Below are 23,881 nucleotides of genomic sequence, written 5' to 3'. Positions count from 1 at the left end.
TCAGCGTCCCGAAATACCATTAGATCATTTTACTTTTGATTTTCAGTCACTTTTCTCCAAAACCCACACACTCAAATAGCCAAATGTTCCTGAATATTATATGCATAAAACTGATTTAGGAGGCACTCAGGAAATCGATCATGCAACAGAATCGTTTAATGTTTAAGGAAGGGCCTTATGATTTGTGGATGTTGAAACAGAGTTCATATTCCACATTTAAAGATTAAAAAGAGGACCTTGTATTTTCATAGTGAGCCCTAACCGCCTTGGACCCCCTTGCAGCAGTCCCACCCCGAGAGCTCCATTGCTATTGCAGATGCTTTATGACGGGCAATTTAGCTTCAGCTGCTATCTGAGCCATCTCAGGAATGGACGCGCTTAGAATCAAGTGTAATAAAGCAGAGAGGGAGGTGGAGAAAAAAGAAGGGGGGATGAGAGAAAATAAAGAGAGACAACAAGCTTGTCTGGACAGCCCCTCTGGACAAAAGGTTTGGGGGCAGGGTCTCCTGTGGACACACACACACACACACAAATACAAACACTGGTTTCCCAGGCACTCGGCTAGACAAGGAAGAAGCATACCTGTTTGTTTTCACAGGAGCTTCCAAACAAGGCCAAGCATGTGAGTGAATGCTGGCTTTTTTTGTATATGTATAATCTGCACACGTTTTTTCTAGGTCTATACATTTCTTGGTGTTTGTGTGTGTGTATGTGTGCGTGTGTGTGTGTGTGTGTGTGTGTGTGTGTGTGTGTGAGTGAAACATTTGGTCCTCCACAGTGGCTAGGCTTTGTTGAGTCTGCTGAGCTCCAGGAAATCTCCTGAGGCGAGGAGACAGATTTACACCCTTCCCCCTGAGAGGGCTTTACAGCCTGGGACCCAGCAGAGCAATGGAAGGGCCAAGAGCGCCAAGTGAAGAGCAGGGTGATGAGACAGAGAAGGAGAGGAGAGGAGAGCAGGGAAGGATAAAGGGAGAAACGACGGATGAAATATGGCAGAGATTTGGAGGGAATGGGGGGACTGTGATATCGATGGAATGCAACATGGCTGCTATTTGGTTGCCGCCTTTCGCCTCTACTCACTTACACTCTTTCTCTTGTATCTTGTGTCTCCCACTCTCAATTTATCCCTACTGCCCCTACACACACATGCATAGACACACATGCACAAAGAGAGGCCATAAATCTGCCACTGAGTGCTGCTGGGATAGAGACACCTAAGACAGGCCTATGCTGTGTTTGGAGAGAATGCAGATCTACCTGCCTCCAGCACATCATCCTCTGTCCCTCTTCCTCTCCCTCATTCTCCTCCTCTCCGCCCCTTCATTTTATCCTCTCGATCTCCCTCCAGAGTTTTCTGTCTCATGTTCTTAACCCCTTTCAACCTTAACTCGACTCATCTCTCCTCCACTCTCCACTCCCTTTTCCCTTTGGTCTCCCTTTAAGGACTGACGCTCTCCCACTTGGGGGGAACAAAATGCTTGAGCCAAGTCCCATGCCATTGTTTTGTGCCAAGACAAGGCCGAACTAGAGGATGCAAACAGAAGGGGAGATATGGCTCACACTATAGGCGGCACCTTGTGGGGGAATAATGGTAACAAATACAGAGTCTACGCAACCTGTTTGCTGCAGTTCTTATGTCTACGAGCCATTATCCGTCATTCAGTGACAGCTCTAACTACCTGCTGAGTGATATCTGATGTCCTCAGAAGGGCTACATCACAGCTATCCGCCTCTACATGTCTGAGATAAAGACAGACAGGGGCATCACAAAAGAAACAGGAAAAGTCTTGAGTAGGTTTCATGTTTTCTCATAATGTAGAATGGTGTCGGCAGGTGTAGGTTTTGAGGGGATCTATAAAAATGACTTTTCAAGTCAGACAGCATAATAACTATAACTATAGCTAATGTTTCAACCCATCTGTATCGACCGTGATGGCCTCCAGACAAAACAGACCTACAAACCCACGCACGCGCCCTCACATTTGTAAAAACGCAGTAACACCTATGCCTTGACATTATCACAACCCAGCCTTGCATAGTTCCGCAGCAAAAACAAGGCCTCTAACACAGACACACACGTGTAAACACACACTACCCAAACAGACGTGGCCTGTATGACCTGATTTACAGTGAAGTAAACGGCTTAAGCCGCACATCTCACTCCAACACCTAAACACCTGACAGGCCTCTCATAAATAAGGCTGGCCAGCGACTCCTACATAATTTACACCATGGCTATCTCTTGAAGCAAACATGTAACAGGTCTCCACTCCATATTTCAGCACTCAGAGCTCACCGCTCACTGGAAAAGATAGAAGGGGGCAGGGGAACTTCAAAAGCTTAAGAGGACGGTCTGGATTTGGGGATGTGTTGTAGGGATTGAAGTTCTCTGGACCTGTGTCCGTTTGTGTGTGTGTGTGTGTGTGTGTGTGTGTGTGTGTGTGTGTGTGTGTGTGTGTGTGTGTGTGTGTGTGTGTGTGTGTGTGTGTGTGTGTGTGTGTGTGTGTGTGTGTGTGTGTGCATGTGAGTGACCCTGGCCCGGAGCGTAGCCTAGCCGAGCCGAGCCACAGCCCAGCTCAGATCAAGGCCCACAGCCAAGAGTTCCACTTCTACGTCTGCCATAAATCGTCCTTCCTTTGTCTGTTCTCTCTTTCACTGGCTGAAACTTATCCTCTTCCATTAAGAGTGATGGATCAGCACCTCTCTGGGCGTAAGAGACTCTGAGGTTACAGGTCCTTGCAAAGATTGTGCTTTACACTGCAAATGTGAAAGAAATATACACACAGGCATACTTTCACATACGCCCCTAAACCAAACACGCAACATGAGACATGAAATACATTTCAAGGCAGGAATGGGAGTTGTTGAAGTTGTTTGATGTTGAAATAATTTCATAGCTGCTGATATGTATCTGCAATGGTAATTATTTGTAGAATGGGTACGTGCAATGATGTATCTCTTTAATGTTTATGGTTGCAGCCTTGTGGTTGTAAGTGTCAGTTACATCCCTTGGATTTAGCAGCATCTGTGCTCCCTCTTGTGGCTGCTCCCCACCATGATCACTTGATATGTTACTCATTGTTAGACCTGTTATAATTGTGTGTTCATTTGGTCTTAAAATAAACAATAATAATTCAAAATTTAATATGAGATAACTTTCTGTGTCAATCATACATGTAATATCACATGAGCGATTCAAATAACCAAAGTAGGCAATCATTTGTGTGTATTGTTATTGACATAGATTTAAAATGATAGTTTACTGTTATAATGACATCTATTATATCGTTATAAAGACAGTTAAACTGAAAACAAACTAAGCCTTTTTCTCTAGCCAAAGGACTTGGCTGTGGGTATACCGCTGTTGTTTCGACTGCATGAGAGAGATAATAGTTTGGCAAGAGATTTGACAAACTGCTCTACATGTTACAACAACGACCTCAGATCAGCGGCTGTGTGTTTGTGTGTGTAGTGAGTGCTGTGGGTGGGTGTGTGTTTTTGTTTGCTTGTGTGTTTAGGTTACTTTAATTATTATGTAGCAGTAACACCAGAAATGTCTTTTATTAGGTTTGTAAGTGTTAAATGACGGTCGTTGGAAATATGTGTGTCTTTATTATCGGTGCAGCACATTTAAAATGTCAGAAAATATCTAGGCTGCTATAAATTGGACTATTTTGTGAAGAAAATAAAGCCGACCTCGCCCAGAAATGGGGCCTGTGCGAAATGCATTGAGTAGAATTCGTGGCTAACTCCAGGAACTGCAGTAGCCTATCCCTTCTGCTAGATCTGCACACAAATGCAACCAACTTTATCTTATAGACCTCGGGCATTACCAGATTCTAACCGGAAGAATGCATGATTATGCGTTTGAGATCTGTGTGTTGAGGCTTGAGGCTGCAGCTTTAGGACATCGGCGTGATGTTGCCCTCCGGTGGTGAGAGTAGAAACTGACTGAAGTGAATCTGAAGTCCATCAGCAAGCTAAAAGATTCACTACTTGTACTTTCATTCGCTCGCTTGAATAGTGACCCATTCGTGTTTGAATGAATCGTGTTTTTGATTTAGATTGTATGTGTGTGTCTTGTGTTGAGCGGTGGTCGTGTGGTGCGCATGCGCAGTGTTCGGGTGAGCAATGGCCTTTGTCTTGGAATGCTGGCCACATGCGCTTGCGCGTTGCTCCGTCGGACAGCAGAGGCACATAAAGCCTGGTAAATTGCACCAGTGCAATAAAATGGCTATAAAATGACAACAACAGTGCATTAATCCATCACCAGGGTGCGCTGAAGGTACTGTAAAGAGCTCTGACTGGAGTCGGGAATGATTTCTAGGGTTTATCAGCTCACCTGCTGCAGCTCCTATTCAAGATGCCAGGGGGCAGTGAGGAGCTGGGGAGGGCCGAGGGTCGCCTTCCCTGTGGACAAGGTTTATATTAGCCTAATCTCACCCAGGTAGAAAACAGTAATAAAAAGATGCAGCAAGTTTATATTGAATGGTCCAGCTTATTTTAATTAGAAGACGGAATTAAACAAATGAAGGAATGGAGCTTTGAATTAGCAGGGGGTTGATGGAAATCCTCATTTCCCTGCCCCCTTTTGCTTAGGCTTATTTGGAGCAATATTTTCCAGAACATGGTCTCACAAGGAGGCAGAGTTTCTGATATAGCAATACCGCCCCTCCGGCGTGCAGCCTTCCCTCCGGCTCCCTGCTGCTCCTTGAGAAAGAGAGCTTTATTCAGGAGCACCTGGGTTTATGTGGGGGAACCATAAGCAGCAGGTGACGGAAACCGCTGGCCCAGTAGGCTGTGGCCAGGGGGTTCTGGCTAGATGGTAAGTGGACCCAGTTGGGTACACTGCCATTTCCTGTTTCTCTACCTTTTTATTTTATTTTTACCGTCCTTCTAGCCCGCCTTCATCTGCTGCCTCTGCCTTCCTGCCAGAATCACTTCCTCCAATAAGAAACAGATGAGTAGCTCCAAGTCTGAGGTGGCCGTGCTTTTTCCTGCAAGTCATCAAGGCAACACATCTGACATACATTTTCACATAGTTTGGCCTAAAATATGCCTTTTAAAGATGTCATTTTGAAGTGATGCAGCCCTGCTAACCAAAAATATCAAAGGTTATTTTTCTCGGTCTGTTAACATCTTCATGAAACTTTCTTTTTTAACAAGATTGTTGCCTTCAGGGTTCAACTTGGATACTCACTGGTTGCTTGGATCACCACTGACAATGAGTCTTTGCGCCTGCATTTCAGTGTACCCTACTTCACTATACTGACATGACAACACATTTCAGAACGCACACAGAATAACCTTTTAGAGAGATGTGTGGTGTACACATGTAGACCTCTATGCAGATAAAACTACCAGCTGCTTTGCCGTCAGCTATTCCAAAGAAACAGCTTTCTAAACAGAACCAGGTGTGTACATGCCACAGTGGAGAGGTCAAAAGTGGAAACACATGAACCAGCCTTTCTTCTTCTTCATCCTGCTCTTCTTCCTCTAATAACCGAACTGTACTAAAATGCACCATTAAACCTTCCAACAATGCTTATGTAATCTGTGGTTTGGTTAGGGAACAGATTTAAAACCAGGTGACACAAGAGCAGTTAAATTAGAAGACAGGGGGAGTAAGAGGAATGGACAGTCAGGTAAAGCGGGGGCTAGACAGCAGAGAGCAGGGAATAGAAGTAGGAAGTGTCTATGTTTTGAAAAGACATCTGTTTGGTCTGCTTTGCCTTTCAAATTATCCCACGTTTACTGGACCCCTGTCACACTGCTTTGCCTAGGTTTATTTCTGGCCAACGTTTGAGATGAAGGACTCCATGTTTAGACGTGAGCTGTTTGGATAAATTGTCTTGTATGCCTTACAGATCCTGTAAGTAAAGTCCTGCATCACTCCCGCGCCCTCAGAAGTATGACACCTAAGACACTTTATATTTCACCAAGATTCGACCATGAATCAGCGCACAGACCATCCTCCTCTATTTCACTAAGTTTTATTACAAATGTGTTTACTGCTAATCAGTGTAATGGACTAGACTGTGACCACTTGAATATGTGTTTAACGTATATATCCCGAGGGCCCCGGGAGATGACAGGAGCCCTTACAAGAATGGTGGCTGTAATATTGAATTATAAAACCTATTCAAGAACCTGTCAAGAGCCCCTTTATTCAGTGTTGAGTAACATCTATGCCGGCTTTTATGTGTAAGATTTGTTATGCAACGTGACTTTATAAAGTATTTATCAAGCCTTTATAAGCCACTAAAATTATAATCAGTCCAGGAGCCACCTCCAGTAGCAGACCGGCCCATTTTGTTGAAAGCTCTCCATTCTGAGGCCTGGGCAAGCCTTGCAGCATGTTGAGTTCTGCCAGAGCTATTCCTTGTGGATCACTTAATATGAACTTCAACATCTCCTGTTGAAATAAATACCACCACAGAAAATCCTAAGGATTTCATGGCCTCTCTGAACTCTAATCCTTGATGGAAATAGAAAGGACTGAAACTTAATGTTCATTTGACATACGATTAAAATGTAAGATGTGTAGAGTTCTGAAGACAGATGTGATTTTCTTCCCCCCTACTCTGTACAAAAAGAGGCTGTGGCAGCTGGACTCCTCTCACTCTGTTAGAAGCCTTGCATATTGGACCTCAAGCGTATAATATTTTGTGTTCATATACAGTGTAACATTAGATATTTTATGGCGCTGTATTATGTCGAGGCTGGCTACGGCTTGGAGCAGGAGCAGGAGAGCGTTGTGGTCAGCGGTGGGTCAAAGACTGGCAGGGCTCAGGGCTGGCAGAAAGCCAGGCTCTGTACGTGTCTGCTCCGAATGTTAATGGATTAACGCTCACCCCACATACTGCTAGGCTGGGAAACTCAAGATGACTTTTAACGGGAAAGGCCGACAATAAGTCGCCATCATAAATTCAGGGACACATGCTGTCTGTAGTAGCGCAGCAGTCAGGCATGTTTCTTCCGGGAGGCCTGGGCTGAGGGACTGTGTGATGGAGAATGGGGGAGCAGGTGGGCTCTGCGTTGGCTGACCTTGCCTCTCAAGCCGCACAAGATATGATCAGAGTGTGCTGGCAGCTGTGGCCTTGCCTAAGTAACACCGGTATCATGTAGAGCAGGTACACGAATGCCTTTTTACGTCGACAGACTGTTGTTCTAGGCTTACTGTAACTTCACCCTCCCTCCCTTTATAACATCTTGTCGTCTAAGTACAGTGTTTTAAACTCAGATCCTGCTGATTTAGCATTTCCATTTAGTTCCATATTATCTCTCTCAATTGCTTTAACAAGTAACTTAGGCTTGTCTAATGTGAATTTCCACATGGCAAAGAGAGCAGCAGTTGTAGTGCTCAGACACTGTGCAGCGACAGCTCCAATCACTATGTGTAATTTAGCAGCAGGGGACAATGAGCTAATCTTGCAGGAGAGCATATACTCTCAATTTAAAATCAATCAAGATGTTTCTTTAGGACCTCCACTTTAGCTGTGCTGTAAATAAGAGCTAGGTTCGAAGCGTACAATTGTTGTCTGCCTGCATGGGGGGTCATTTCAAATCCACTGATGGATTCACAGCACATTTCACTGCAAAGTTTCACACACATTTTGACACTAATATGCTCCATTTTTCCTAATCGTTTTGCTGCTGCACTGCAAGTAGTTAGGTATAATTATGTCAGAGGATGATTTCTAGCCATTTATTGAAGAACTGACTTACTAGCAATCATTAGCAGCAGCATGGTTTTAAATACTTGAAAGAAAAACAAGTGACACATGCAGAGGCAGAAAAGTTATGGTGTTGGAATTTGTAATCCAATTATCTTATTCTAGTGAATAAAAAACTGCGCTGTGGGTTCCTATTATTTTCCGTCTCCAACCATCGAGGACTTACTTAATGCCTTCAATCTTTCCTGCTCACTCTCCTCTCTGCAAATTAATTTATGGTCTAATTACAGGACAGGCCTCCAGATATGAAGGAACACAAATCACTGGTCCTTACCAGATGGCAGAAAAAAACGGCACAGGATAATTGAAAATCTAGAAGTGGATCAATATTTAGAAGCCTAGGGTTACATGAAGTATGACAATACTATTAACATGGAAATATGATGCATTACAACCACAGGCAAATTGGTGTTATTTGATGGCGAATGGGTGCTGACTGAAATGCTGGCTTCGCAATAACAAAGATACCATACTGGTTTTATCACAGGTTAACCGCTGCCATACACCCGCATATGATAAAAAAAATGTACTGCTTTAGTCTCATGTGCATACCTATAGCCATATGTGCACACCTACATGCATGCACGCTGTTGGCCAGTGGTGTGTGGATCAGGTCTGGAGGTCTTCTTTCCATCAGAATGTACCATGAAGGCTCAGGACCCCACCCTCCTCTAGCATTTACCTCTGGCCTGTTAAAAATGATATCAGCTCATGGAGGGCAAGCATTAGCATTTGCATTTTATTGGAAGCGCAGAGATTTAGAGCAGAGGATATATCAGCTCTGAGCAGACAGAATTAGTTAACAATGCATTACCTGCCTTTTATGGCAGCTATAACTCTTTTCCCTGGTGGGGAGAGGAGATGAAGGGAGGAGTGGGGGGTGAAGGGGAAACACAGCCAGCAGAGGGTTGGCGAGGAGCGCAGTGGTGCAGTGGAGGGGGTATTTAGAACGAAGAAGCTTTGTCTATGTGGCTTTACTGCACATTAAGTGTGATAGCCACCCGAATTAGAGCATCACATCGCAATCACCTTCACACAGATCAGTGCACTGTGCGGAGAAATGATGCACCAGTCATCACTGCAGACATTTTATCTGGTTGCAACAAGAAAATGTAGGCACAGCTGTTGGGCAGCTGTGCCTCCATGATCACAGCACGAGGAAAGGCCACGTCAAATTACATCGGCCTGTGTGATACTTATGACTTACGCCACTTTTAGAGACATTTTTCACAGTTTCCCTGGGACACTAAGTGAAGAATACAACTCTTTTTTTCTTTCATATATAGGATAGTAGTACTCTGCGCTGTGCTTTTGTGTTATCTGTGTGAGCGCACATGTATTTGTTTGCTGTTTCAGTGGTATCCTTGAACAAGCTGTGTGGCACTGATGAGGCCCACTGCAGCAGTCCCTTCCCTCTCCACAGCTCCCCCGACACTCATTTGGTGTAATGTGCTGCAAGACGACCCACCTCTGCCGTGGGCAGCGCCCTGAGGAACTCATTTGCACGAGAAGTTACTGGTACAGAAGGGACCAGGTTTGAAGTACAGCGAAGCGGATGCGCATAAATGAATGAATATATTTACACCAAAAGTGTAGCTATATTTTCACATATGATCCCTATTGGGACAAAGAACATACTTAGCAGACACACCTGGCTAAAAGAAAAGCAGTATTTGTGTCTCTAATTAAGATAAATACTGCTGTGTTAGGTATATTTTCAAAATATCTATTAATTATTTAGTGCACTGTCCAAAGCCTATGAATGTATACTTTAAAAAAAAAAGCCCTTCTTAGCTAAACAAAGAACAGACAGCTCCTGACTGACTCTGCCACACATAAAGTACACACTAGTACACTACACGTATTTTGCACGAGGCTGGAATCAGATTCTCCTAATTTAGATTTTTAGATTTGGTGAAGCGTCACTCTGCACGTCAGTCGACTGCGTACCAGAATTACCTCTACATCAGTATTTGCCACACAGATCACAGGCAGAGCTCCCATGAGTGCCACTGTGGCTTTCCCAACCAATACTGGCCTGGGTTTGTCAGCAGACAGCTCCAGGCTCCATAAAACAGCCTGCTGCTCGCTCCCTTTGCCCAGCTTAATGGTCCCAGGGGCTGGAAATTTACTAGTGACCTTTGCATTCCATTTGGAGTGTAAAAGCCTTTTTGCTAGGAAAATTCCATCACTTAACTGAGCCGCACTTTGTGCGTGTGTGTGTGTGTGTGTGTGTGTGTGTGTGTGTGTGTGTGTGTGTGTGTGTGTGTGTGTGTGTGTGTGTGTGTGTGTGTGTGCATGTCAGGGAGAGAAAGAGTCACTACAAAAGGCAGTAAGAAAGAAAAAGAGGGTGGTGAGAGAAGAACAAGGATTAGACTCAACCTTTACTGCAGTTTATCACTGATACTGCAGTTGGTCCCCATTCCAGAGACACTTTTCTATTTATAAGAAACAATTAATTTCCTGTTTTTGCATGGTGGCCAGACTGTGATAAAATGGAGGCACTTCCTTACATTTTGAATGCTTTTGCTCCCTCCTTGTTATATTTTGAGTCACTTTCTAATTGAGGGGGAAAGAAATTCTCACATATTACATTGTTACATATTCTGTTTATTGAGTTTGTTATTCAAGCTATGCGGTGCTTACAATGACTGCATTTTTTTATGGCTCCATCATTACATCAAACAAAGGGGTGCCTCAATGGCCTGCAGGGGCTATAAGGTGCCGACAATGCATGGCCCATAATGTCCTTGATTCGCATCCTGCACGGGACCTTTGTTGCATGTCCTTCTCAATCTCTTTCTCTCTCTACCCTCATGTCTATGAGACATAATGTTTCTAATAAAGACATAGAATGCTCCCCCCCCCCCCCCCCCCCAACAAAATTAAAAAAAATTAAATACATAGGTATTGATAGATAGACCCTTTTCAGCCTGAAAACACATTAAACTATTTTTGCTGTTGACAGGATAATTTATACTATATAGCTCCTTTATGGGGCCATGATTACAAAAGCTTTAAGTGGCTATTAATAATAACGATCAAGCAGTTTAAAAGTATCACTGTAACCACCATATAGTGCATCGTACTATTTTAATAGCCATGCCGTATCTGGTGTCTCTAGAATCTCCACTAGAGTTTGAAATAAATCTGTAAGTTTGAACACTGCATGCCTCACTGCAACCGGACGAGTTTGTGGACATACATGTGAAGAAGAGCCATATAGTGACGAAGAAACTAATTGTCGTCCTGGAGAGAGTTGGGATGTGTGTCAGTAAACACAACATGAATCCATGCCCCCTCTTAAAGATGTGTAATAATATATAAAGGCTGGTTAGAAAAGATTCATCTGTGAGTTGTTCATGTTTGTGTGTTTCATTGTTTGAACTGTGAATGACTTGGCATAAAAATTTAGTTATGACTTTTGCATTGGTGTTGTCCAACAGCGCCATCTGCAGGGTGAGAGTATCTGATGCTCTAAACATTTCCCTCAACAAAGAAAACATTAAAATGTCTGTTTTGACAGCTTTGGTGTCATATTTGTGACTTATAGGTTTTTATTAATCACCCAGGGCATATGGTTATTTTTGACTCCTTATATGAGGAAATCCTGAGTCCTGGTGTTGGGCTGAAGACCAGAGTAGTTTATTTATCCCTCATTTCATCCAAAAGAATTTCCATTAAATAAGTGATTTTGACTTTTTTTTCTTTTAACTTACCGGCCCCCAGGAATTTATTTACTCACGGGTTGCAGGTTTACATTTGTAGTTTATCTCGCTGCAGACATTCCTTTCACATATTAAAACAAAAGTCAACTGACAAAAACAGTGAAAATGTTTATTAAAGGGTGCTACTGTACAGATATTTGTAACATTTAGTTGACACAAGAAATAGTCTACTTTTAAAAAATTCAGAGCTTACGGGTCTGAAATGACAAAATATTTTGAATGAGAGAAAATTACACCAAAACCATAACCAGTGATATTGAGGGACATTATTTATGTGTTGTATGTATGAAAGGGGAGGTCACGGTCTTCATTAACAATGCTGATTAAAGCCAACAAATAAATGGAAACAAAAATAGATCTTGTGACGCAAAAATTTGGTCCAAAGAGTCCATGTTGGAGCACAGCAGACCAAACTACAAAACCAACATCTATCTTGTAGAGGAATTGATCTCCGCCTGTCAGGTAGCAACATCGTCCTTCTAAAAAACTTGAATACTTAAGGTAAAGAAAAATCAAATAACTCATCCCAATCAAACAGAATATGCATGATCCAATCAGAAACTGGTTTTAATGTTTCAAAATAACAATACAATGATAAACAACAAATACTCTAATTGCGAGGTGGATTTTCTTTTCACACTTACACTGCAAAAAAAAGAAAAAAAAAAAAAAAACTATCGAAGTATCCCTAACTAACAAGATCCATAATATCATTAAAACTGCAGGTTTGTCATCAGAGAGAATGGTCACTTGGTCAAAAAGATTTCCATCTTTTAGCCACAAGGTGGCAGCCCCCCAATGATGGGTGATTGATGCTGGTTTCATTTCATGTGGATACAGTGACGATTGTCTAACCTGTGAACATGAGACTGGTCCAAAGATAACAATGCAATTTTTAAAACAAACAATACAAAAAAAAAAAAGGTTCAGAAGTGAGCAAACATTTTATTTTCCTGTTTATTTATGTCCGTTTCTTGAACTAGTGATAGGGTAAAGCAATTAAAAAACACCACACAACGTTCACATGTTTAAACTTGGAAATAAGAGATAAAAATGACAATTTCATAAAAAATGAACACGGATATCATCACAACATTATAAAGACATATTGGCCGGTGTCTTCTGCAAGTTTGCAAATTGAGTAGCTATGTACCGGTAGAGAGGACAAACTGAAAAAAAATCGACAAGAGATAAAAAGTTTTTAAAAAGGAAGTGATTATGCAGTCAGGAAAGCGCTGCGGTGGTTGCTTCCTTAATATTTAATACTACAGTTTTATCCTCAGTGGTGTTCTTAGAGCAAAGAGATGCACTGCCTATACAGACTCAATGATGGGGGGGGGGGGGGGTGCACCTGCCATGGGACAAGCTCACAGTTGACACAGCTTTCACCAACTCTGGACTATGTTCTGCGTTTTAACAGATGGCTTCATGTGGTCAGAGATGCAACATACCTTACTGACACAACCGTTTTCTGAGAGCACTAAAATATGAATATGTTAAGACATTGAAAAAGGAAAGAACAGAATACAAAGACAGAACAGCAGAAACCCTCCCCAGTAGCATGTCACCCATGTCTGCTACAGCTCCCCCTCCTGTCTGATGGATCCTGCTCAGCAGTCTGGGGCCTTTGTGCTCCAATGGGGCATGGATGGAGATAACACGACTGTGTTCGCTGTCTTTGTTTGGACATGGTGAAGAGCAAAGATGGGAGGTTTGGGTGTGACAAATGTCTGACTCAAGGTTGTCCCTGCAGTGGAGGAGGTGCGGCTTCCTCCTGAGGTGATGCACTCATGCTGTGACCGCGTCCTTCTCCTTCTTGTCACTGTCTTCATGCCAGGTGAGACGTTCCTCATAGAAGGCTATGACAATCTGTGGGCACTTATTATTGGCCTCCTTGGCGAGCACAAGATCGGCCTCATCAGAGTCTTTCCTGCAAGAGATGAAGGACCAGATGAAGTTGGATAATACACTCCATTTTTCCATACATGTACCATCTCTGTCTTGGAGCTCGTCAAAGATGGCACCTAACAATACATTAGAATATGTTAGAAAAGTGTACATCATAAACACATTCTCCTACACACGTCTGGATGTTCTTTTAATTACATTGCACACATTTTAATTATCACTATTGCTGTGACATTTCGTACAAACTTTTTAACTTCAAATTATTCTTTTTGTTAAATCAGGGAATATATAATTTAGCGGTCCTTGTGAATGCTTTTATAAACGTTATTCCCCCCCCCCCACTGTTAAGGTCCTGTCAGACAGAACCTGGTTGGAGTTGCGTTAGCCGCTGGCTTCAGCACACTTGTGCTTTGCTGGACGACTGAAAAGCTGCAGTGGCGCGGGACAAGCCACTGGAAATAATTGTTTTCAGACTGCAGTGACGCCGCTGTCGCGTTGCGTCTAAAAAAAGGCCATTAAGACTTAAATGAAACTGGCATTAACATGTCAGTCAAACTAATTATGTTTTGGGTGTTTCAGTGTAATTTAGTATTTGCTTATCTTTCATAATTTGAGTCGGATAATGTTTCAAAACCGAAACAGTTACAAATCATGATAACACATTATAAATAGTGCTTACAGGAAAAGTAGGCAGATGGAGCTTGTGAATCTGTTTGGGATGCGCCGAGATTACATTTAGTTTCCTTTTTATATTCCTATAGATTTTTTAAGCATTCATTTCAAAATAGTTAATGACCAAATCAGCTAAGGTACAACTGTTGCCTCACCATGAAATGCTGCTTGGTCGGGCATGAGTGACGAGGTACTACACATATATCCATCTAGCTAATATGTAATGACATTAAATTTTATGGTGTGGCTTACTGTTTGTACACGAATGGACAGCTAGGCTATTAGTGCTGCTAATGGGTAATTTGTCAGTGGCAATCTGGCACATTCAGAGCTGCCGTTTAAAAGAATCATGCCCGACAGGTCACAAGCAGCAGCAGCAGCAGCAGCAGCAGCAGCAGCAGCACAGATAGAAACTGTTGCAGGAAACACCCGCAGCACCAAAGGGTCAACACTTAGACACCAGCGCTGTTCCAGTTTTTCAGAGGAAATGTGAATACCAAGTGCCTGATTAAGTGGAAACACCGACGCAGAGTACTTATGAGGCATATGTATAATTAGAAGAATAGAATTTGAGGAGAAAACAACCATGAGAATTTTCACAAATTAAACTTTCTCATACAGAAAACTATCCTCCCCATCTAAAGTCTTACCGTAACAAGTTACAATCTTAAAACTTAATGTGGAGGATGTTTAGAACCCCTGAGCTCATGTCACAAATCTCTTGTGGTATCTGAAGCATTTATTTGTAGATGCAGTTGATTAGAATGCTGCAGAAAAGTTCAGTGCACATCTACTTGAGACGTCCTGAACATTCAGAAAAACAGCCAGTGTGTCCGAGTACAGACACGGGCCACAGAACCACATATCTTCAATAAGGATTTCATTAAAAAATATGTCTTCTATTTTTTAGCCGTCTTAAAATGACCTTTCCACAAAACTAGGGGCACAACAAAAAAAGCATGTACCAGTGAACCACAAGTGTGACAAATAAACATACAAAAGTCAATGCACTGGTTTCACTGTGCCCACTGTGAACATCCTGATTCGGGGGGCCCTTGATGTAATAGCTAGTCATCTTAGTACATGTTTTAAATGACAACCTAGTGCACAAAAGTGTGAACAAAAGTGTGTATCACAGTATTTTGCATAATTCTGGCGGTATCACAGTATTACTAATTAAGCAGACACCTTTAAACCAGTGTTTTTAGCGTAAAGGTTAAGGACTGTGGCCTTTTGACAATTTGATTCTTTGAAGAGATTATTCAGATATTGACTTTCACATATATCATTATAAGAGCTCTGGTTTGTGACGTCTTTCCTTGTCTCTCCTCCCTGTGTCACGGTGTGGGTACATCTCACTGGAGTCAGGAAACGTATCAGAATACCCTCATTTGATTGGCTAAACTGCATCACGTGATTGGTCTGTATTTTTCCTGCAGCGCTGAACAAGTGCCGTAAATGCTGGAAAGGAGCGTGAATAACTCTGCTGTGTAAGGCAAAGGCCCGCGACCCACTGAAAACGGGTCCACGATGACCCACCAGTTGAGAATCACTGTTCTACAGGATCATGATGAGCAGTGAACAGCTGTTTGTGTGGTGTGTCTTCTATCTCTTCCTGTTTCTTCACCTACATTGCCCTGGGTCCTAAGTCCCTCCATGTACAGCTTCTTATCACCCTCTATGTACCAACGTACATTTATAACAAATACCACACATGTTACACGGTAATCAGCGTTGCATATGTGTCAAACTCTATCGGTGCATCTCCGGTCTGTCTTTGTTCACCCTGCATCAATCTGTTCTGTTCTTTAATGTAACATTACTGGAGGACGGAGCCTCTCCCAGCTGTTAGCAGACTGTTGCGCTAGCAGGCGAGTGAGCTGTACCCAGCATGCAGTTCGGCGGTGAAATTTTATAAATGTACAATTATTAGTGTTACAAATTGTTTATGTGTCACAGATTGTTGTGTCGTGGTGTTTTGCTCTGTTAAAGAGCGTTAGTTGTGGGTTGTTAATTGTTATAAAGTAATGACCATGACTAGGGGTCCCTCTCAATACACACAAGAAAACTAGCTCCGACCGCAGCTCTCATAGCAATCAAACAATTTATTAAGCCGCCTGTTGAAGAGTGACAGCAGTTGTATGTGAAAAATTCATATCATACGGGAAATTAAAACCGGTATACCGCCTAGCACTATGACAACCTTCCTGTATTTTGGAATAGTGATTACATTTCACACAACAACATTGGGCACAAACTATGTTCCACATGCAAATTTGGAGATGAACAGATAAAGAAAAACCTACCACTTCATAAGAAACATTAGGTCTCCACATGAGTCAGTTGCTCCAATGATCTTCTCTGGCTCCAGTCCTCTCTCAAAGCCACGTGCAACTAGAATGTCCTCCTGGAGGACAATAAAGAGAGAAAGGTGTTTTATATAGCATACAAAAAACACTGGAGTATGTTACAAACAACCGTTGGATTGTAGACTAATGGCGTTGAGACACATTGACGTTCAAAAGGTTGGGCTCGCCGGCCACAAACCCTTTATTCGTTACAGTCAGGTGGCTGAAAGGACTGCTCTATATCTTTGAATTGTCCTCCACACAAAGAGATGCTATTTTGTATGAAGAGTTTGTAAAAGAATAGTTGTGTTTTGTACATGGTTCAACCAGACTGACAAGAAAGAGACAACGATCCCCCTGAGCAAGCGTTGCACAAGAATAGGAGAAAAATGTGTGCAGATTTAAATAGGAACAGGTTCCTCCTTCAGAGTCAAGTGCACAATAAGGCAGCCTATAACAAGCTGGAATATTAACAGGTGGGTTCCTTAAACAAAGCTAACCTTAAAACGTCACGATAGAAATAGACAGTTAGCTTTGGGTTAGAATTACATGAATATCAGCTCATCTATACTATGGACTGGCCCAAAGAAAAACAGACTAACTCAATATTTAGAGCCTGAATGCAGAGACCGTTTTGGTTCAATAATGACCGAGGGTCACTTAAGCTTTTCTGGACTGAAAAACAAATGAATATATTTAGATATTTATTATAGTATTTGAGCAAAAAAGGGTGACAACCGTCCTCTACCCTGGCATGCAACACTTTGGGTTCAAACTATTTGAATTGTATATAATACATACGGTGTCAGAGTTACACTTTGTTAAAATAGTGATTATTGAAGGGCTGGGGAATATATCAATGGCATGATATTAGACTAGAGAGTCTTACATTTTGGTTATTGTTATATGACACAAGTGCTGGTTTTGAAGCTACATTCTTTTTTTTAATACAGAGAATTAACTTTAAAATGAATCGCTCAACAGAGAAAGTATGAAATGTTCCCTCATTTCCTAACCCACTGAATCAATATAAGTTAGCTGCATGTCAAAGAAAACTAGCAGAGGCTTTGCATAAAAGAGACAGTTTCTCTCTCTTCTAAGATAAGACCCCCATCAGCTGTGACGGGGGTCTCAATGAGGTTTTAATCAAGAGCTAATCCATCGTTTCTTTCAAGAGTGGAAAGCTACTTTTTAGTCAACTTCACATGTGCAAAGTATCTATAAAAAACTAAATGATACCCCACCCACTGCAGACTTAATTTGCGATGATAAAACTACAGCACCAACACATTACATACCTCCTTCTTCTTCTTTTTGGGCTTACTTCCACCCTCCACCTCTTCCTCCTCCTCCTCCTCTTCCTCCTCCTCATCATCAGAGCTTCTCTTCTTCGAGCTACTGGAGTCTTTGGTGCGACCCGAGGAGGCTGTGACTGATTTGCTGGCCCCACTGCTGGGCGTGGAGCTTCCGCCACTGCTGCTGCTTTTCTTATAAGTCTTCATGAATTCTGAAATAAGCTCAGGACAGCCCAGATTCTTCTCTGGCTCCCAGGTGTTGTGTTTTCTGAAGAGGATCACATCATTTTATTAACAAGCTTGATATATCATCGTCATCATTCAATGGAATCATATCGGGATTGAATCATATATCGGGATACGCGTCGTCAAAATTGATAATAACAAGCACACTCAACGGTTATCTTAATCTGATTACTCTGCACTTCGGTGCATGTATGAAGTCAGGGTATAGCTGGAAATATGTATCGTTTCTCTATAATTTCAGAAATTAATTCAATTGCAGAAAGTCTTATTACATAGGCTTTACCATGTGGTTATGTCATAAGACTTTATTAAACTACCAGAAACATCATATATTGTGATATATCGTTATCATGATATGAAATGACCTATATCATGACAGAAGCCATAATGCCTAGCCCTAGATGTCCATGACACTGTCATGCATCTATTCATCTTCAGTATCTATTATGTCCTAGTCTTTGGGGCAGCATCAGAGTAAACAGATGTAATTTACTGAGTGTAACGTTATGTGCATGTTGAATTTGTCCCTGCAGGCTTGGCTAATGATATCCACATTAACAACAGATATTTAGCCCGCATTACCCATTAATACACTCCAAAAATATGAAATAATTGCGATATATAATTTCCACTATTGCCCAGCACCTCGTTGATGGCGTTTAGGTAACGTAAGTTTATAATCTGTGGCGGTGTTAGTGCAAGACTGCATCGCATACTGGCAAAGAAAACAACTTACTCTGAATATCCTTTCCACTTGAGGAAGAACTCGACCCTGCCTTTCACCACTCTCCTGTCCAGCACCTTCTCCACAACATACTCTTCCTCATCAGATGATGAGGAGTCTTCTTCGCGAGACTTTTTGCCCATAGCAAAGTTTGTTGGTTGAACACTACGCGGTCGCAGGCCAATGGCACTTTCCTGTACAAGGAAAACGATGGAGAAGCTAACGTTAAAGAGGATATGGATAATATGTCCCAGACGAATCAGGCTGTAGCTAGCTAACGTTAGACGGGCTCCTGTCGTAGATCAACTAACAACATCATTTCATTGTCGTTACTCCAATCTGCAACAGGCACGACAAAACTGATAAACATGCTAAACTAACAGGCTGGATGAATACATCTCCGTGGCTGTCCACTCGCTCAAATGAGATAACGTTGTCAGAAAACGTAATACGTGCACATAGAAATGAAGACATGAGGTTGTGTTTGCTAAGCAACTACCAAACCCAATGGGCACGAAAGGCAAACTTGCTTAAGCAGGTACCGTTAGCCCGCAAGCTAACGCCTCAACGGCTACTAGCTACCAGCTAACACTGATACAGAATCGAAATTGTTGAACGGTGAGCAGCAGCATTGCGCGTTGTGTTGACAATTGCCTACCCTTTGGACGCGTAGATCGTCGGTCAGACCGGTTAACTTCGTCGATAACGCGTGTCTTTTGTGGACCTGCGGTCTTTTGAGGCCAACGCTGGAGCTACTTTAGCATATAGCCCGGATCACATAAAGGTGCTGTGCGCTTGCCTGTGCGTAAAAAGCGCGCGGTAAAGACGCACAATGAAGGTACCCGCCCCTAGGTCAGCTGATGACCCACATATTTTGCCGAGCGAATATGCTCCTACAACGAGTATAACTTCATCCTTACATAGCTTGTAACGTGTTTATTGTAATATAAATGTGTGTGACACGATTTACAATTAACGTGAGACACACTCGTATTTATGTTACGGTAGTGAAAGGTGTGTTGACGTTGCTGTATCGAGAAAGGCGCAGCTACACCTGCACAAGTCAAGCATCTGAATCATTTAAGATGTGATGATTTTGGGGGCTTTTGCTCCGTGCATTCGTGGCCTTGGCCCGCTTTGCATCACATGCAATACTCAATATCTCACACATTTGTCTTCCGAAACCCTTCAGGCTTCTAACAACATCCATCTTAATATCGCCGTGGTTGCGAAATGCACCGCCTACCGCCACGCCATTGGTGGCTGGTGGTGAGTGATTGAATTTGGACCAATCCAGATTCAACCAAGGCAGACGACAGACTGCAGCGGGAACAACTGGGCCAATTGCTGTGTGAAAGAGGTGTTTCCTTTGCTATTTATTCTACTGTTGGGATCCAGGCTAGGCTCGTCTGACGCAGATCGCTTTTCTCCGGTCAGTCCACAAGGAGTCTTCAAGGATTCTCCCGCAAACATGTCGAAAGATGTGAGTATCGCATTTGGAAACCCGTTTGGGCCATTATCCTGCAAAAACCGTGCGCCTAAAAAAAGGCGTTGATTTGAAGCCATTGCGAATAGGCGAGGCGTTGTTTTGCGTTGTATATCAAGCCTGGTAAATCCGCCATTTTACAGCAGCTGGGCCTCGTGGCCCTTTTGTTCTTGATCTCCAGCTACGTGCGAAATTCACGAGTTTCACTCCATGCTTGTCTTAAGTACTACTATTCTAAATGCAAATGCACTACATTTAACACGCATGCATTAAGTGTTTGTGTCCAACTGTTGCTAAAAGCGCTACTTATCACCAGGCCTGTCCGCTGACGGTAATGGCGGCGACGTCCTGATTTTTTGATACGTGACGCAAGACTGGCTTCATAAACTATTAGGCCTCACGTTACCGCGCTGTACGCTCTGAAGCGGTTCATTGTTGATGTAGTCGTGCGCCACTTGGCACCCGGCGCTCCGGTCAGTGCTGGTGATTGTACTCTAATGTTACTGACCATTGTTGCATCGTCAGGTCCCACGTGAACCGGAGCAGCTCCGCAAGCTGTTCATCGGAGGTCTGAGCTTCGAGACCACAGACGAAAGCCTGCGGGCTCACTTTGAGCAATGGGGGAGCCTTACAGACTGTGTGGTAAGTGGGGTTTCACGATCACCCTGTGACATGGTTATACATGCTGGCACGCTAGTGGACAACACTGGGAATAACTGCATTCTCCTCCTCCTCCTCCAGGTCATGAGGGATCCCAACACAAAGAGATCAAGGGGCTTTGGCTTTGTGACATACTCATCGGTGGATGAAGTTGATGCTGCCATGACTGCCCGCCCCCACAAGGTTGATGGAAGAGTGGTTGAACCCAAACGAGCAGTTTCCAGAGAGGTATGTTGGATTTTATGTTTTTGACATATTGAGTATGCGTAAAGGAAAGTGTGCATAGTAACAAATATCTCTGCTCACAGGACTCAAACCGGCCAGGTGCCCACGTCACCGTGAAAAAGATCTTTGTCGGGGGCATCAAGGAAGATACAGAGGAGTCCCACTTGCGAGATTACTTCACACAATTTGGCAAAATCGAGGTCATTGATATCATGACCGACCGTAATACTGGAAAGAAGAGGGGCTTTGCCTTCGTGACCTTCGATGATCACGACTCAGTCGACAGGATTGTCAGTAAGTACAAATGCTCGCTGTTCTCCTGCAGGTTGACCTTCCTGTCTCGAATGGCCACTAACCATCTCTTTGTCCCACAGTCCAGAAATACCACACAATCAACTCTCACAACTGTGAGGTGAGGAAGGCTCTTACAAGGCAGGAAATGCAGACTACAGGAATGGGTATGAGATGTAAACTCTTTTTTTATACAAACTTCTCGGCAGTGGTTTTTAAAACCCTGGGCAGTTTGACACTATTCCAGAAGTAATGGTTGTGTTATGGTTTAGGCCGCAGCAGCAGTGGTGGTGGTGGTGGAAGGCCCTATGAATATGACCGAGGCTTCAATCAGGGTAAGACTTCTTTTATGATGGGGCTACATAATAATCCATTGTTTTTATATATGCAAGTGTCTGAAGCCTAACTTTATTTACCTCTTTCAGGAGGCAGGGGTAGATATGGAGACGGTCCTTACAATTGCAATGGAGGTGATGGTGGTAATGGAGGCGGTGGTGGTGGTAAGTTTCCCCCCCCCCCGACAATTTTGTCTGCGTGGGTTGAATTATTTCAACAGTCGCTGCATGGCAAAGCACTAACATAATATTTGTGTTGTAGGCTATGGAGGAGGTCCCGGCGGTCCTGGGGGATATAACAATGGTGGCAACCGAGGATATAACCAAGGTTACAACCAGGGTGGAGGAGGAGGTGGCGGTGGTGGTGGTGGAGGAGGTGGCAGCGGCGGCTATGGAGGAGGAAATGGCTATGACAGCAACGGCTATGGTAAGTGCTTTAGCTCGCCGTAACTTAACGTTTCTGTGTTCAAGATGTGATTTTACTTAAGCTGTTGGTCTGCTTGCAAATTCTCACAGGTAACTGTGGAGGTGGTGGAGGAGGGAGCAGCGGTGGAAATAGCTACAACAACATGGGCCACTACGACCCCCAGGCCTCCAACTTTGGCCCAATGAAGAACAACTTTGGCGGCGGTGGTGGCGGCGGAGTTGGCAGGAACTTCGGTAAGCTGGAGGAAGGGCAATGCAAAGATGCTTACCATTTAGCGTAGTTTCTGTAAGCTAAGTTTTCCTTTGTTCCCAGGTGGTGGAGGTAGCAGTGGCAGCAGCGGCGGCGGTGGCGGCTATGGAGGGGGCTCAAACAATGGTGGTGGATATGGCCGTTCAGGACGCTTTTGAAATGTGAAGTGGTAAGTGTTCACTGGCACGTCCTGACCTTTTTAATCTTTTCTTAAAACCAGAGTTTGTAGTTGCAGGGACTCGTTAAGTGTAGATAACACATTTTTTTCAAATCACTCTGGATGTCAGGTCATATGAAGTCAGTGCACAGTTAACAATGTTGTTCCGTATTGTTCAACAGGACTGAGTACTTAGGAGAGGAGAGCAAGGAGAGGAGAGCAAGCGAATTGACAGGGCAGCTGCAGGTTTACCTCCTAAATCTGCTCAGCCAAACAGTTGTGACAGGTTACAGCTGCTGCAAGAAGAGATGTACAGTAGATAAATCATGGAGGGTCTTCATTTAAACGTTTTGTGTTTTTTCATCGACTGTGTTTTTTGGGAAAGCAAGCATTCCAATGAGGTTTTATGTAGATTGTTTTTCTTTAAAGTCTGGTTTTTATTTGTAACTGCATCCAAGCTGAAATAAACAAATCTTTCAGTTTTTTTACAAAGTGTTGTTAGCCTCTTGAGTGGTTTGGGAAAGGGAGGGTTCACTATCAGGTGTTGCACATTGTGGGATGAGGGACATATTTCACATAATACAAGCAGCCAAAGAATCCATGTGATGTGTGAGAAGCCCTGCGCTATTCACCATATACATCATGAGTAAGTGCATTTACAATGCTGGTTGAGGAATGAGAAGTGGTGCACAAATACTTCCACCATAAAGAGCCCACCACTTGGTACAGACTACCCTGAGTTCTGCAAAGATCAACTGGAGGATGCTAGCTTACATGCAAAGTCTTTGAGGCTAGTCATGGAAGCCAGCTGAGGGAGAGAAGTAGCAAAACCGTCGCCAGGATCATTGAAGCAGGGGAGAGTGAGAACAGAAGCCTGAGGCTAGCAGGCAGCAGCTTCCAAAAGGCTTAAGTGCTTTCTGTAGGTAAGACCAGACTTCTCAACTACTGATAGTATGTCTTGCTTTTTCATGTAGCTGGTAGTAAGTTGTGTAGCCCAGTAATGACATGACATATTTGTGCAAACAAGTTTTATTATGACTTACGCCTATGTTCACTGGTAAAATTGGCCTCCTAATTGTGCATAGAGGCCCTACAACATATTGCATGCTGTGAACAAAAATGATGTTTTTGTGAAAGAAGCACTTTACTTATTTTGTGTTTCTGCTTTTCAGGAAACTCCCTGGTCTTCACAACCTGACTTCATTTCAGTGACAATGGCTAAATCAGGTACATTCATTAAAACCTTCACGTTTTTTTTTTTTCAAAGTTTTCCTTTTTATTTAACTTTTTTTTTTCGTTACAGGTTTCCTGAACAATCATGCTGGTGCTTTTTATCTGAAGACTGCTGTGCAGTGTCTATTTATATTTTTTAATAAAGTATTTTTTTATAAATA

The 23,881-nt window shown here is 43.0% G+C and overlaps 2 protein-coding genes across 2 annotated transcripts; one reads left to right on the top strand and one right to left on the bottom strand.

Moving 5' to 3' along the window:
• Positions 1–12,013: 12,013 nt before the first annotated feature.
• cbx5 (chromobox homolog 5 (HP1 alpha homolog, Drosophila)) lies at positions 12,014–19,447 on the bottom strand. Its single transcript, XM_079174039.1, has 5 exons — positions 19,316–19,447; positions 18,670–18,851; positions 17,691–17,955; positions 16,351–16,451; positions 12,014–13,394 (listed from the first exon to the last, which is right to left on the bottom strand). The coding sequence occupies exons 2-5, from the start codon at positions 18,798–18,800 to the stop codon at positions 13,253–13,255; spliced, it is 639 nt and encodes a 212-aa protein (XP_079030165.1). The 5' UTR covers positions 18,801–18,851; positions 19,316–19,447; the 3' UTR covers positions 12,014–13,252.
• Positions 19,448–20,010: 563 nt separating this feature from the next.
• hnrnpa1b (heterogeneous nuclear ribonucleoprotein A1b) lies at positions 20,011–23,878 on the top strand. Its single transcript, XM_079181006.1, has 12 exons — positions 20,011–20,140; positions 20,669–20,785; positions 20,885–21,031; positions 21,112–21,322; positions 21,403–21,486; positions 21,592–21,654; positions 21,745–21,819; positions 21,917–22,081; positions 22,171–22,314; positions 22,394–22,499; positions 22,670–23,714; positions 23,791–23,878. The coding sequence occupies exons 1-10, from the start codon at positions 20,129–20,131 to the stop codon at positions 22,486–22,488; spliced, it is 1,113 nt and encodes a 370-aa protein (XP_079037132.1). The 5' UTR covers positions 20,011–20,128; the 3' UTR covers positions 22,489–22,499; positions 22,670–23,714; positions 23,791–23,878.
• The last annotated feature ends 3 nt before the right edge of the window (positions 23,879–23,881 follow it).

This window comes from Pholis gunnellus (genome assembly GCF_910591455.1).
Source record: "Pholis gunnellus genome assembly, chromosome: 2".
NCBI classification, from domain to species: Eukaryota; Metazoa; Chordata; class Actinopteri; order Perciformes; family Pholidae; genus Pholis; species Pholis gunnellus.
Note: the sequence above shows the minus strand (reverse complement) of the source record. Positions and strands in the feature narration are given on the sequence as shown.

Bases quoted from the DNA above. Each gene is read 5' to 3' on its own strand.
- cbx5 (XM_079174039.1), bottom strand. From the start codon at position 18,800: ATGGGCAAAAAGTCTCGCGAAGAAGACTCCTCATCATCTGATGAGGAA. The intron at 17,956-18,669 runs GTAAGTTGTTTT...GATCCTCTTCAG, and splicing joins AAGTGGAAAGGATATTCAGA to AAAACACAACACCTGGGAGC. The intron at 13,395-16,350 runs GTAGGTTTTTCT...CATCTCTTGCAG, and splicing joins CTAATGTTTCTTATGAAGTG to GAAAGACTCTGATGAGGCCG.
- hnrnpa1b (XM_079181006.1), top strand. The intron at 20,786-20,884 runs GTAAGTGGGGTT...CTCCTCCTCCAG, and splicing joins GGAGCCTTACAGACTGTGTG to GTCATGAGGGATCCCAACAC. The intron at 21,032-21,111 runs GTATGTTGGATT...CTCTGCTCACAG, and splicing joins AACGAGCAGTTTCCAGAGAG to GACTCAAACCGGCCAGGTGC.